Source organism: Dipodomys ordii, unplaced genomic scaffold, assembly GCF_000151885.1.
Source record: "Dipodomys ordii isolate 6190 unplaced genomic scaffold, Dord_2.0 Scaffold3, whole genome shotgun sequence".
In the NCBI taxonomy this organism is placed as follows: Eukaryota; Metazoa; Chordata; class Mammalia; order Rodentia; family Heteromyidae; genus Dipodomys; species Dipodomys ordii.
Window position 1 is genome coordinate 311,916 of NW_012267219.1, and position 13,973 is coordinate 325,888.

A 13,973-nucleotide genomic window follows, 5' to 3' on the forward strand; every position below is an offset into this window, starting at 1 on the left:
TAGTGGGGCCTGAACTCTGGGCCTGGGCGCTGTCCCTCAGCTCTTCAGCTCAAGGCTAGTGCTCTACCACTTGAGCCACAGCGCCACTTCCAGCTTTTTTTCTTTTTGCTATGTGGTGCTGAGGAATCCAACCCAGGGCCTTATGCATGCAAGGCAAGCGCTCTACCACTGAGCAACCTTCCTAGCCCCCTGAAGTTTTTAATCATAGATGTTTCACCTCTTTATTTTTTATTTACTTACTGAGAGGTTTACTATATGTGTAAGGGTTAGTTTTAGAGTTTTTGCTGGGGTTAGGGTTAGTGTTTACATTAGGGCTAGGGTTAGGGCTAGAGTTTGAGTTAGAGTTACATTAATGTTAGAATTAGAGCTGGGGCTAGTTCGAGTGTCAGGATTAGAGCTAGGGTTGGGGTTAAATTGTGGGTTAAGTTTAGGCTAAGTTTGTCGTTAGGTTTAGGGCATGTGTTCCTATTAGGTTTAGGATGTGAGTTCAGTTTCAGCTTAGGCTAAGATTAGAGTTAAGGTTAAGTATAAAATTAGGATGTATTAGATTTAGGACTAACCAGTCATTAGAATTAGAGATAGTGTTAGAATTAGAAATACAGTTAGGGCTGGACATTGGTGAAGGTTTTGGTTAACCTTAGGGTTTGATAATAGTTTTAGGTTTAGGGTTGAGGGCCATAACAGGTTTGAGTTGGAGATGTTTAGGGGTTATAACATGTAGTATTTATCAATCTAAAGTTATGGTTTCAGATTTACAAGGTGGACTAGTGGTTAGGGTTAGATGTTAAAGTTAAGGTAAAGATTAGGGTTAAGGTTATAGATAGGGTTAGCTTTGTTCAAGGGTTAGAGTTAGACTTAGGCATTTGAGTTGGTGTTAGAACTAGGGTGTAGGTTAGGGTGAAATTTAGGGTTTCATTTGTGCTGGAATTATTAGGGTTAGGTTTAGTAGTTGTGTTAAGTTTAGGCTTGGGGAGTTTTTAAAGGAGTATATTTCAGTGCTAGGATAGGGTTATTTTTACATTTATAGTTAGTTTTAAGATTAGAATTCATTGTAAGCTTATTACTGATCAATGGTTATGGTTAGTATGAAGTTTAGAGTTTGAGATAGAATTCTGGTAGATCAGTGTTTAGTTTTACTGTTAGGCTTTAAGTTTAGTTTTGAGTTCCATATTGTTTTAAGAATTGAATTGGTAGATATTAGGATCAAGTTTAGAGTTAAATGTTAGGTTCAGAGTTACAGTTAGGGTTAGGGTTGGCATTATGCCTAATTAGGATTACAGTTAGGGTTATTAGGGTTAGTGTAGGTAGAGAGGGAGGAACATGGCGGAGGATAAGCTGGAGGCTAAACAAACTCTCACATAGAAAGCAGTTTTAGTGTTCCAGTGAACAGTCCTAGCCTAGAGAATCACCCCAAGTGTGCCATCACAGTACAGAGAGTTTGGCCAGAGAGGGAAAATCCAGACAAGGAGACAGATCTGAGCACTTGATGGTAACTGGGGCTGCAGCGGCAGCAGCGGCGGCTGTAGCCACAATACCTACAACACAGAGTCCAGGACAAAGGCACCAGATGCAGCGGGCGATTGGATTCCACTCAACACCAGCAAGAACTGACAAGGAGCAGATATCTTCATCCTGCAGTTCGCAGACCAGAGACGGCCCAGGAACCAAGACTCTGGCATGAGTAGAAGCCTGCCATCCTCACTCCTTCTCAGGGAGGGTTAGTGTAGGCTTAGTGTTAACTTTAGTGTTAGAGTTAATTTTGGTTTTGTATTTGGTTAGGGTGTTAGGGTGAGGGTTACAGTTATAGTTTTGGTTATCAATAGGGCTTGTTTTAGGTTGGATGAAGGGTTCATCTTAATGATTGTACACATCTAGAGAAAGTATTAGCAAATTAAGATAATGAAAACATAAAGTGAATTGCTTTGGTTCAGTAATTTCCATTCAGGAAATTAAGCCTTAAATATAACATGTACTATTTATCATTTTTAATTATGTCACATAAAAAATATACATGTACAATTGTATTTATTGCTATACTTTTTCTACTTACCAAAATTGGGAACAGTTTATAGTACAATATAAGATAGGGCTTAAATAATGGAACATCTTCATTAAAAGGAATATGGAACTGTAACAAAACTTGAAATAGCTCCATGAATTGATGTGGTATATTAGTAAATGAACCAAGTAGAAGCACATTTTTTTTGTTTTGTTTGTTTGGGTTTTTTTTAACTGTATTTCTTTGGTCTTTTTTTTTTTTTTGGCCCTGGGGATTGAATGCAGGACATTGAACTTCCTAGCCACATGCTTTGCCACGGAGCTACCTCCCAGCCTATAACACACATTTTTGAACCACAAAAATAATGTACATCTAAAAATGGATTTAAACACAAGAAGAAATTCTCAGGGTCTCTAGCCATAAAAGCAATGCAAATCAAAACCACATTGAGATTCCACCTCACCCCAGTTAGAATGGCCATTATTTAGAAAACAAATAATAACAAATGTTGGAGAAGATGTGGCCAAAGGGAACACTACTAAACTGTTGGTGGCAATGTAAGCTGGTTCAATCATTCTGGAAGGCAGTATGGAGGTTTCTCAATAGACTAAACATAGAACTACCCTGTGATCCAGCAATCCCACTCCTGGGTATTTATCCAGATGATCTCAAAATAGAGCATACGAAAGCTACCAGTACAACTATGTTCAATGCAGCATTATTTACCATAGGTAAGATATAGAACCAACCCAGATGTCCTTCAATAGATGAATGGATCAAGAAAATGCGGTATATATACACAAGGGAATTTTATGCTTCTATCAGAAAGAATGACATCGCCCCTTTCATAAGGTAAAGGAAAGACTTGGAAAAATGATATCAAAATGGTGCTTCCAGCTCTCTCTTTTCAGAGTACATGATCTTGAATTTAAAGCACCCCATGGACTCCACTCCCAAGTTACTCAACCTGATTCACAACTTTCGAAAAGTAGCAGTGTATAAAATTAACCCTCAAAAATCAATGGCTTTTCTGAATGCCAATAACGAGAAGAGTGAGGCAAAAATCAGGAAAGTAACTCTGTTTACAATAGCCCCACAAAAAATAAAACACCTAGGAACTAACTTAACTAAAGAAGTGAAGGGCTTCTATGATGAAAACTTTAAAAACCTGAAAAAGGAAATTAAAGCAGAGCTAAGAACCACTCATGATCCAAGATTGGGAAGATTAACATCATGAAAATGGCAATACTGGCAAAGGCTATCTACAAATTCAATGCAATGCCCATCAATATCCCAACCTCATTCTTTAGTGAAATAGAAGAAGCAATCCAAAAATTCATATGGAACAAGAAAAGACCCCGAATAGCAAAAACAATCCTTAGCAGAAAGACAGTGCTAGAGGAATATCAATACCAAACTTCAAACTCTGCTACAAGGCTATAGAATTCAAAACAGCTTGGTCCTGGAACAAGAACAGACCTGAATACCAATGGAATAGAACCGAAGACCCAGAAATGAACCCACTGACCTATAGCCACTTAATCTCTGATAAGGGAGCCAGAAAAATAGAATGAAAGAAAGAAGCTTCTTCAGTAAATGGTACTGGCAAAATTGGTTAAACACCTGTAGAAAACTAAAGCTAGATCCTTATATATCACCCTGCACCAGAATCAACTCCAAATGGGTCAAATACCTCGGAGTCAAAGCAGACACCCTGAAAACATTACAGGAAGGAATAGGAGAAGCTCTCGGGCTCCTTGGCACAGGCAGAAATTTTCTTAATAAAGACTCAAAAACACAACAAATCAAAAAAGGTTGGACAAATGGGGTTGCATGATTTTTTTTATTTTGTTTTTGTTTTTGCTTATGTGGTGCTGAAGAATTGAACCCAGGACTTCATGCATGAGAGGCAAGCACTCTACCACTGAACCAACTTCCCAGCCCAATGGGATTGCATGAAACTGCAGAACTGCTGCTTGTCAAAGGACATAGCTAGTAAGAACATAGAAAGCCCACAGACTAGGAGAAAATCTCCACTAGCTATACAACAGACAAGGGCTTAATATCCAAAATATACTTAGAACTCAAAAAATTAAATCCTCCAAAAACAAATCCTCAAAGAAACAACCATCCCATCAACAGACAGGCTAAAGACTTAAAGAGAGACCTCCCTGAAGAGGAAATAAGAATGGTCAATAGACACATGAAGAAATGCTCTACTTCTCTGGCCATAAAAGAAATGCAAATCAAAACAACATTGAGATAACACCTCACCCCAGTTAGAATATCTGTAATCAAGAAATCTAATAACAACTGATGTTGGAGGGGATATGGCCAAAATGGAATGCTACTGCACTGTTGGTGGAAGTGTAAACTTTTTCAACCACTCTGGAAATCAGTATGGAGGTTCCTCAAAAGACTACATGTAGAGCTCCCCTATGACCCAGAAATCCCACTTTGGGGCAGTTACCCAAATGAAAATAAACAAGGCCATATGAAAGCTACCAGCTCAACTATGTTCATCACAGCATAATTCACTATAGCTAAGATATGTAACCAACCCAGATGCCCCTCAGTAGATGAGTGGATCAAGAGAATATGGTACATATATACAATGGAATTCTATGTTTCCAGCAGAAAGAACAACATGCCCCATCTGTTAGGAAATAGAAAGACTTGGAAAAAATCATATTAAGTAAAGTAAGCCAGTCCCAAAGAAATTTAGGTCCTATGGTTTCCCTTGTTTGCAATAATCAGTATACATATCAGATAATCTTATCAGATGAGCTGAAAAAGTCAAAAGCTATTACATATGTCCATATAAAATGAAGCTAAGTGAAATGAATCCCAAGATATGGACAGAAGAGGTATGTCTTCATTGTTACTGTTTTAAATGTACTATATTTTTTATAATTTTTTATATTTTTAATAATTTTTTGTTTCCTTTGTATGCTCTTCCCCTTATGGTATATCCCCAGTTGTCACTGTACTTGATTTTGATATCCTGCATCTTGTATATACATTTGTCTAATCTGAGGAGGGGAATCAGAATAACAAAGCACTGGAACAAGGACACAGGATGATCCATTGCATCAATGATACCCACAGGACAGTATATTGGAAATGAACTTTACAACTTTGCTGAGGGGGTGGGTTGGGGGTGGAGAGGAGTGTGGAAGGTGGGGGAGGGAAGGGATAGTGGGACAACAGGAGGGAAAGGGTAAAAATGATTGACAGGTAATATACTCATTGCCTTACTCATGTAACTGTCTGTCACCCCTCTGTACAACATCTTTACAATAAAATAAAATTTAAAAATAATCATATTAAGTGAAGTAAGCCAGACCCAAAGAAACATAGGCTGTATGGTTTACCTCATTTGTAATAATTAGTATGAGCTAAAGTTAGTCCTGTCAGGGAATCACAATAGCTCAAGAGCTATGAACATATGACCATACAAAATGATGTTAATTGAAATGAACTCCAAGACATGGAAACACTGGTCTTCTTTTTTTAGTTGTCAACCTTGATGTCATCAATGTACTGTATCTAGTTCTTTCTTCTTATTTTATTTCATATTTCTTTTTGTATTTGTTTATCCCTGGCAATCTTTGTCTTTGATTCTGGTGTTCTCCATCTTTATACACATTTAGTTGATTGGGGGAAGGGAAGGGAAATAACAAACTGCTGAAATAAGTACAAAGGATGACCCATTGCAAAAATGATACAGGAAATGAACTTTACAACTTTGTTGGGCAGGGAGCATTGTGGGGAAGGAAGGGATAGTGAGAGAACAATGGAATGGGTAACAATATTCAATGAGGAATGTACCTTACTCATGTAAATATAACCCCTCTGTACAGCATCTTTACAATGAAATAAAATTTTAAAAAGAAAAAATGTATTTAAAAGTGAGAATATAAATTAATGGATGTTAAAATTGAAAATATAAAATTGGAAAAGGAGGGTCTGATGCTCTCACTTTCAATATCCATTTAAAATATTCTTCATTGTCTCTGTTTTATCTCTGAGCTATGTAACTGTGATTTCAAAAAGAGCCATTTGATAGGTAGTCAAATTTTACAGCAATATCTAATGAATTCCCTAGGAACATAGTCAAAATGAATGAGTGTGTGTGTGTGTGTGTGTGTGTGTGTACGTGCGTGCGTGTGTATTGAAAACACTCTGTGCACTACAATTTGGTAATCTCTTAGGAAAAGATGTTATTGGATCTTAGTTACCCTGAGAATTCTTTCTTCTCGTTAGATGAACTTCTATAATGCAAAAAGGCATAAATACTCCATGATGTTATAAGATGATTAATGTTCTTACTATACCTTATATTATACCACATTTAGCAAAACTAACAATACTTCAATTCTAAAGGAAGCTATAGAAAAAGGTTACTTTGATAGAGGATAACTTTTCTAACAATATTTAATAAATTAGTCAGATAATATCTCTGATACTACATTTAAACCAATGATATCCTTCAGGATAGAAAACAGTATGTAGATGAAAAAATGGATTGTCTTTACTGTCTGTTCACCAAGGTGAGTTAAGTGATGAAAGTATGTAATTTTTGCCCAAAGTTGTGTACAGGTTATTTACCAAAAAGTTAAACTGTTTAATAATATTTTATCCAGGTTGACTTATAGGTAAAGACAAAAGCTTCAAAGTAAAAACCAACAATTATTTAAACAATGAAATATCTCTTAAATTTTAATGTCAGCATCTAACAAAACTGAATGCATACTGACACACACTAAACACTGTGCTGAAAATGAACTATACAACTTGTGGGAGAGGGGGGCTGGGAGGGAAAAACTGGGAGAAAACAAAGGAAGCGGTGACACTGTTCAAAAAGAAATGTACTCAATACCTGACTCGTGTAACTGTAACTTCTCTATACATTACCTTTACAGTAAAATAATAAATAAAATTTCACACTAAAAATAAATTTACAAAAAAGATCTTGCGAAGAAAAAAAAACTGCATGCAATTATTGGTATTGACCTGTTTCCTCATGCTTTTGTTTTCAGTACTCGCAGTAGGAATCTAGAGTGTACAACATTGTCGAAGCAGGACAAATGGTTTGACTTGATAACAGTCTTGATAACATTTTATTTGATAAGATTCTGATTACATATGCTTATCAAGCTGTCACAGATACTTGAAGGATGAGAACATTTTATAATGCACTGTTTCATGAAAACTGAATGTGCTAATAATTGAGGAACTCTGGGCTGTTGAAGAAGTGGCCACTGTTTTTCTCCATCATTTATGGCTTATTCAGAGATGAATAAGCATGAATTATAATTACTTTTCTCATAAAAAATCATGACTGAGTCATCACAAGCTTAAGTTGTTTCACCTGCCTACAATAATGCCTCATTTCTTCCTCTCTTTTTAGGAGCCTAAAATCCAGATACCCAGATAGGTCCCTCTGTAAATCCCTGTAGACTACACTGGGAACATATCATTTTCAGTTAGGTTTTGGCTCTTTATATTTGCTTTCTTTCACTTTTTGGTGTTCACTTGGCTTCAGTTAAGATATATTTTTTATTGTAAAGGTGATGTACACAGGGGTAACAGTTATATAAGTCAGATAAAAATACATTTGTTTTTGAACAACGTAACCTCTTTCCTCATTTCTCCCAGTTTTTCCCTTCCCCCACCCCCTTCCTGACAAATTGCATAGTTCATTTTCAACATAGTGTCTTGTGAATATTACTGCTGCATTAGTTCACCCTATCCATGCATTCTAAAGAATAATTTGTGTTTTAAAATTTGGAAATCTGTGTATATCTTCCACACAGAAGGTATGATACTATAGAGTATTCATTTGAAATGAGTTTCTTTTATTGTGATAATAAAAAAAAATACTGAGAATGTTTTTTTCTTTAGAGTATCATTAATTCTTTTTTAAATAAATGGCCTATAACTTAGCTCCTAGTAACAGCTTAAAAGAAATAAAATGTCTGGATTAACTTTTCTAAAACTGATTTTAGAGCCATGACTTTTGAATGTAGCCTCTCTTAATTTTATCTGGTACTCCAGGTTCAAGCCTGACTACAACTTTATTCTATATTGTTTAATTTTATTTCTGACATAATATATTCAAGCCTTCAAGAATGGTGATTATTACACATATAGGTACCAACATATCCAAAAATTGTTATTTGTTTGTTAATTTGCCTGGTAATTTAACATGTTTATTTTGATGTTGATATCTACACAACTCAAATTTTGCTAATTGTATTTCCAAAACCTACTTTGAGATTGAAATATGTCATATACTCTATCTCTTTCTTCCCAGATAATACTGACTTACAATACACTAGTGCTCTTAGTATGTGCTTAATGTAAATGAACTAAGAGGTGTCTATCAGTAGCAGAGGAAAATTCTGATTTAAACAATTTCACTGTAATTCTGCTTTCTTTACTTTTTATCTTTGAAAGAAAAGTATGGCTTCATAAGTTACAATTTATTTGTTATATTTAATCATACATTATAAAATCATTGTTTTAATGAATTAAAATATGTTCTTTTGCAGTTTAATTTTTCCTTTTATTTAGTCCTCTGATTTAGAAAAATATATCACTTACAGTTGGGCCACCATAAGATTTTCTTTCTCTTTACTTACTTTTCCATTTTCATTACATATCCTCAACACATTTTTTTTTTATTTCTCTTCTCCAACTGTTTATCACCACTAACATTTCACTTCACATTTTGTTTTCTAACCACAACTATGAGATGAAATATTTGTTATTTATACCATCAAAAAATTCATCATGCAAAGGAAGTAGTGACTAGGCTAAACATCCTAAGTGATGAGAGGGTGGAAAATCCTGAATAGCCAACAAAATAGAACTGTTCCCAGGTATTACATGGAAAAACCTGAGGAAATGATTACATCAGTCATTTTTTTAATGGGCTCTGGATGGAACTTAATGGGTAGAGTATTTGCCTAGGATATTCAAGGCTATAGGTTTGTTTCTTAGCAATCCAAAAACAAAATCCATCTACTCAACTATTATACATATTGATCTATGATACAGTAAATATAATAACATAAATGAATGAATTCTGGTAAACAATAGGGTAAAGGTTTGAGTATATGGAGGCATATGTTTAAAAAGACTAACTGTAGATTGTAAGTAATGTGTATTGTTCTGCTTTAGAACATCTAACATGAATGAGAAATGATATACTACTTGACACTTGGACCTTGTGCAAGAAAAAGAGCATTTCATAAGTTTTCACATAAAAGAATAAAAATGCTACAACATATGCAAACAATCTTGCAATGATGATTTAAAATAAAACTTGGATTATTGAGAAGTACAAGTCATTTTTTGTGGAAGTATAGCATCTGCAAGAAAGGAATTATTTTTGCTTTTATCAGAAACATTACTGTTACAACTGTGGCTTAAGCACTAGATATGTATTGCTTTTCTATATAGATGACTTTTTCCCGATTCAGTACCCATAAGACACAGTGGATCTTAAAGGGAAACCAAACAACAGTGAAAGTGTTGACCATCACAGTTGTGACTAGTAGATAGTTTTATTAGCACTTTGAAATGTCTGTTATCTTCCTGTTTATCAATAAACACAGGAAGAAATGCTCAACCTCCCTAGCCATAAAATAAATGCAAATCAAAACAACACAGATACCACCTCCACCCAGATAGAATGGCTATAATCAAGAACTCTAATAACAACAGATGCTGGAGGGGATGTAGACAGAAGGAAACCCTACTGCATTGTAGCTGGTAGTATAAACTTGTTCAACCACTTTGGAAAGCAGTATGGAGGTTCCTCAAAACACTCCAAATAGAGCTCCCCTATGACCCAGCAATCCCACTTTTGGGCATTTACCCAAATGATCACAAACAAGACCATACTAAAGCTACCAGCACAACCATGTTGATTGCAGTATTATTTACCATAGCTAAGATATGGAACCAACCCAGATGCCCGTCAGTAGATGAATGGATCAAGACAATGTGGTATATATACACAATGGAATTCCATACCTCCATCAAAAGAATGACATTGCCCCATTTGTTAGGAAATGCAAAGGCTTGGAAAAAATTATATTAAGTGAAGTAAGCCAGGCCCAAAGAAACATAGGTCCCATGATTTCCTTTATTTGCAATAAGTAGTATATGTCTGAGACAAGCAGAAAAGGTCAGGCAAGCTGATGTTAGGCAAAATGAACCCCAAAATAAGGACTCAAGTTGTTTTTCTCTCTTGCGATTGTTTCTAACATATTTATAAGATGATTTCTTTGTTGCTTTGTATGTCCCTCCCCCATGGTATTACTCCTATTTTCACTATATTTGATGCTGGTATAATTTGTGGAGGTGAAGGGGGAAAACTAATGGTTTAAATAGGAATACAGGTGGACCCGTTGCAACAATGAGATGCACAAGACCTTATTTGGAAAAATGAGCTTTACAACTTTGGGGCAGGGGGAGTGGAGATGGGAGGGCAGGGATGGTAAGGGGAAACAAAGGAGGAGGCAAAAATGCTTGATAAGAAATGTATTCATTAACTTACTCAAGTAATTTTAACCCTTCTATATGGTATTTTCACAATAAAAAACTTATTAATAAAAAAGTTTTCTAAATATCAAATTAGTCATTCCATCTCAACATGGACTCTAGTGGATAGTCACTTTAGCACTGTGCAATTCTGGAGGAATTTATTGTGACAAACTCCAAGCTGATTTGTGCAAATGTATTCATAGGTTACTGAATATGATATTTTGTGTAACTGAAAAGGAAGAAATGTTTTTTTTTCTTACATGTAAGAATTTTTTTTAATTTTCTGTAGATTTGATAGCACAAAAGAGAAATGAAGAACAAATCGGAGGAGATCATGTTCATCTTGCTGGGACTGACAGATGACCCTCAGCTACAAATAGTGGTTTTCCTGTTTCTCTTTTTCAACTACATCCTGAGCCTAATGGGAAACTTAATTGTTATCCTGCTCACGCTGCTGGACTCCAACCTCAAGACCCCCATGTACTTCTTCCTTCGAAATTTCTCCTTCTTAGAAATTTCATTCACCACAGTCTGCATTCCACGCTTCTTGAACAGCATTGTCACAGGAGACAAAACAATCTCCTACAACAGTTGTGCAACTCAACTATTCTTTTTCTTTCTACTAGGAATTACAGAGTTTTACCTCCTGGCCGCTATGTCCTATGACCGCTATGTGGCCATCTGCAAACCCCTGCATTACCCAGTCATCATGAACAGCAAGGTGTGCCATCAGCTGGTGTTCAGCTCCTGGGTGATTGGATTCTTAACCATCTTTCCCCCTTTGCTCTTAGGACTCCAGCTGGATTTCTGTGCATCCAGAACAATTGACCATTTTCTATGTGACACCTCCCCAGTCCTGCAGCTCTCCTGCACAGACACAAGTTTCATAGAAATGATGGCTTTCATCTTAGCTTTGTTGACGCTTATCTTCACATTGTTCTTAGTGGTCCTCTCCTACATATTCATCATCAAAACCATTCTAAAATTCCCCTCTGTCCAACAACGAACAAAGGCGTTTTCCACCTGTTCCTCACATATGGTTGTTGTCTCCATTACTTATGGGAGTTGTATCTTCATGTATATAAAGCCTTCTGCAACAGAAAGAGTGACTTTCAATAAAGGTGTAGCTGTGCTTAATACCTCAGTGGCCCCTTTACTAAATCCTTTCATTTATACTCTAAGAAACAAGCAGGTAAAGAGAGCTTTTAAACATGTGCTTCAAAGGATTTTTTTCTTTGCAAAACCAAAAGGCAATATCTAGGTACACTAAATATGTTGTTGAGACATGTATGATAAAGCAGCACAAAATTGCACTTTTCTGATCTGCCCCAAGTTTTACCTTGAATATTTATATCATATTGCCTTTAAGAACCTGCTCTATATTTATTCTTCTTTGAAAGAAGATCTTAGTAATCTCTAGAGAAAACATTCCTTAAATCCTAGAGGTGACAATGAATTGTAAAAAAAAAATCCACTCTGCATTCACTGTTAACTTGGGTTTGAGAAATGTCTAAATGTTCAATCCAATTTGCAAATTACTTTTTTCTAATCACTGATTTTTTTACCTAAAATATGTCTCTGTTATTTCTGTCTTTTTGTTATCGGGATTCTGGTTGTAAAGGATAATTGTAGAAGGCACAATCCATAAAAGAAAGATTAAAGGGAAAAACAACAAGTATTAGATAATGTATTGTTTTATAATCTTTTTTTTGAACTTCTGGATTTTATGATCTCTATTTAGCCTGGGGAGAAGAAGATCTCTACTTCAAGTTTTCTTCTAGAAATTCTGTGAAACTAATGTAATATCTAGTATTTTACATGATAAAGGAATAAAATTTTCCAACTAAAGGTTATTCTTTTAATGAACTTTACAATTCTGTTGCTTTGTGAAAAGGGAATGAAACACATAACAAGAGCTACAGAAGTAGAAAATGGAACTCCTTAACACACTGACACAATGCCTAGAATCATTCAATGTCAGTAATAGTCATGCTACTTTTAGTAATAAATAAAAATTAGGAAGAATTCTAATAGTTAAGTGAGCATTGTAAGCTTCCTGTGAATTGTTGTGAAAGTTTAAAATATTATACAGGGATAAATGACCTGATTTACAATCTTCCTGGAGTCAAGTTAATGAAAAGAATACCTGTACAACAAAATAGCTTTCTTTCCTAGAAACAGCCAGAATTATTGTGTGACCACCCCAAATTAATTAATCCTACTACAGCAGAGGCTATTAGGATTTTCTAAGACAGATTTCACTAAACTTGAATTATTTCTGCAAAATAAACATTATACCAGCGAATGATTTTAACTTGCATCATGTTCACATGGGATATTGAACTTTTTATTAATCACAAAAATTAAAAAGACATTTGGATCATATAAAGCCAAAACATACACAAATGAAATATTTCTCTACAATGATGATTCATTTGAAGTTAATGAACATTTTGAAAGTTTTACTAATATGTATTAGACATAAAGAGGCTATATTTATGTATAAAATGTGATAAGCTTGTATATACATAAAAATTTACATTTCATATTTTCTAAGAATTATGTAAAGTACAACTATCACTGTATCAAGGTAATGAGCATTTTATCCCTTATTACTATAAGCTTCCTAATGCAGCTCTACAATTGCTGCCTTTCCTATATTTCTCACCACCCTCAGTAATGAAATATTTACTCTTTGTCTCTATTTTTTTTACCTCATATATGAATGCAAGTGTCCAGTCTTTCTTTCAGTTAGTTTCCCTCCTGAAGGCTACTTCTTAGAGCTTTATTCTTGGAAGTGCCTGTATCGAATGTTTATCTCTTATTGCTTACCAGTATTCTATTTCATTCTTGTATCCAAATATTTACCTGTTGGGAGACATGAATTTTTATCTTCTGATTGGCTTAGTATACATAAAGCTGCTATGAACGTTTGACAACAAATATTTTTTGTGGTGATATGCTCTCATGTTCGTAGGTTAAAGATTCAGTAGTTTGATGGTATGATTATTTGACATGTATATGTTCAACTTTTAAGAACATATTCAAACGATTTTATAAAACGATGATCTAGGAGTTCGTAGGAAGATGGCGGAGGAGAAGCTGGAGCCTAAAAAAATCTCTTGCATAGAAAGCAATTTTAGTGCTCCAGTGAAAAGTCCTATGCTAGAGAATCACCCCAAGTGTGCCATCACAGTACAGAGAGTTTGGCCAGAGAGGGAAAATCCAGGCAAGGAGACAGATCTGCGCACTTGCCGTAGCTGCTGCTGTGGTGGCTTCGGCGGCCATAGCCACCATACCTTCAACAGGAGTCCTGGACAAAGGCATCAGACACAGAGGGCAAGAGGATTCTACTCAATACCAGCAAGAACGGACAAGGAGCAGATATCTTCATCCTGCAGATTGCAGACCAGAG

General features: G+C 35.5%; 1 protein-coding gene across 2 annotated transcripts; it reads left to right on the plus strand.

Moving 5' to 3' along the window:
• The first annotated feature begins 10,868 nt into the window (after positions 1-10,868).
• Positions 10,869-12,486, plus strand: LOC105988112 (olfactory receptor 6C6-like). 2 transcript variants are annotated; one of them, XM_013019632.1, is made up of 2 exons: positions 10,869-11,771; positions 12,475-12,486. In XM_013019632.1, exons 1-2 carry the CDS (start codon positions 10,869-10,871, stop codon positions 12,484-12,486), a joined length of 915 nt encoding a protein of 304 aa, XP_012875086.1. The 2 variants fall into 2 exon arrangements, with proteins under 2 accessions (XP_012875086.1, XP_012875076.1); XM_013019622.1 differs by lacking the exon at positions 12,475-12,486 and having other exon boundaries at positions 10,869-11,819.
• The last annotated feature ends 1,487 nt before the right edge of the window (positions 12,487-13,973 follow it).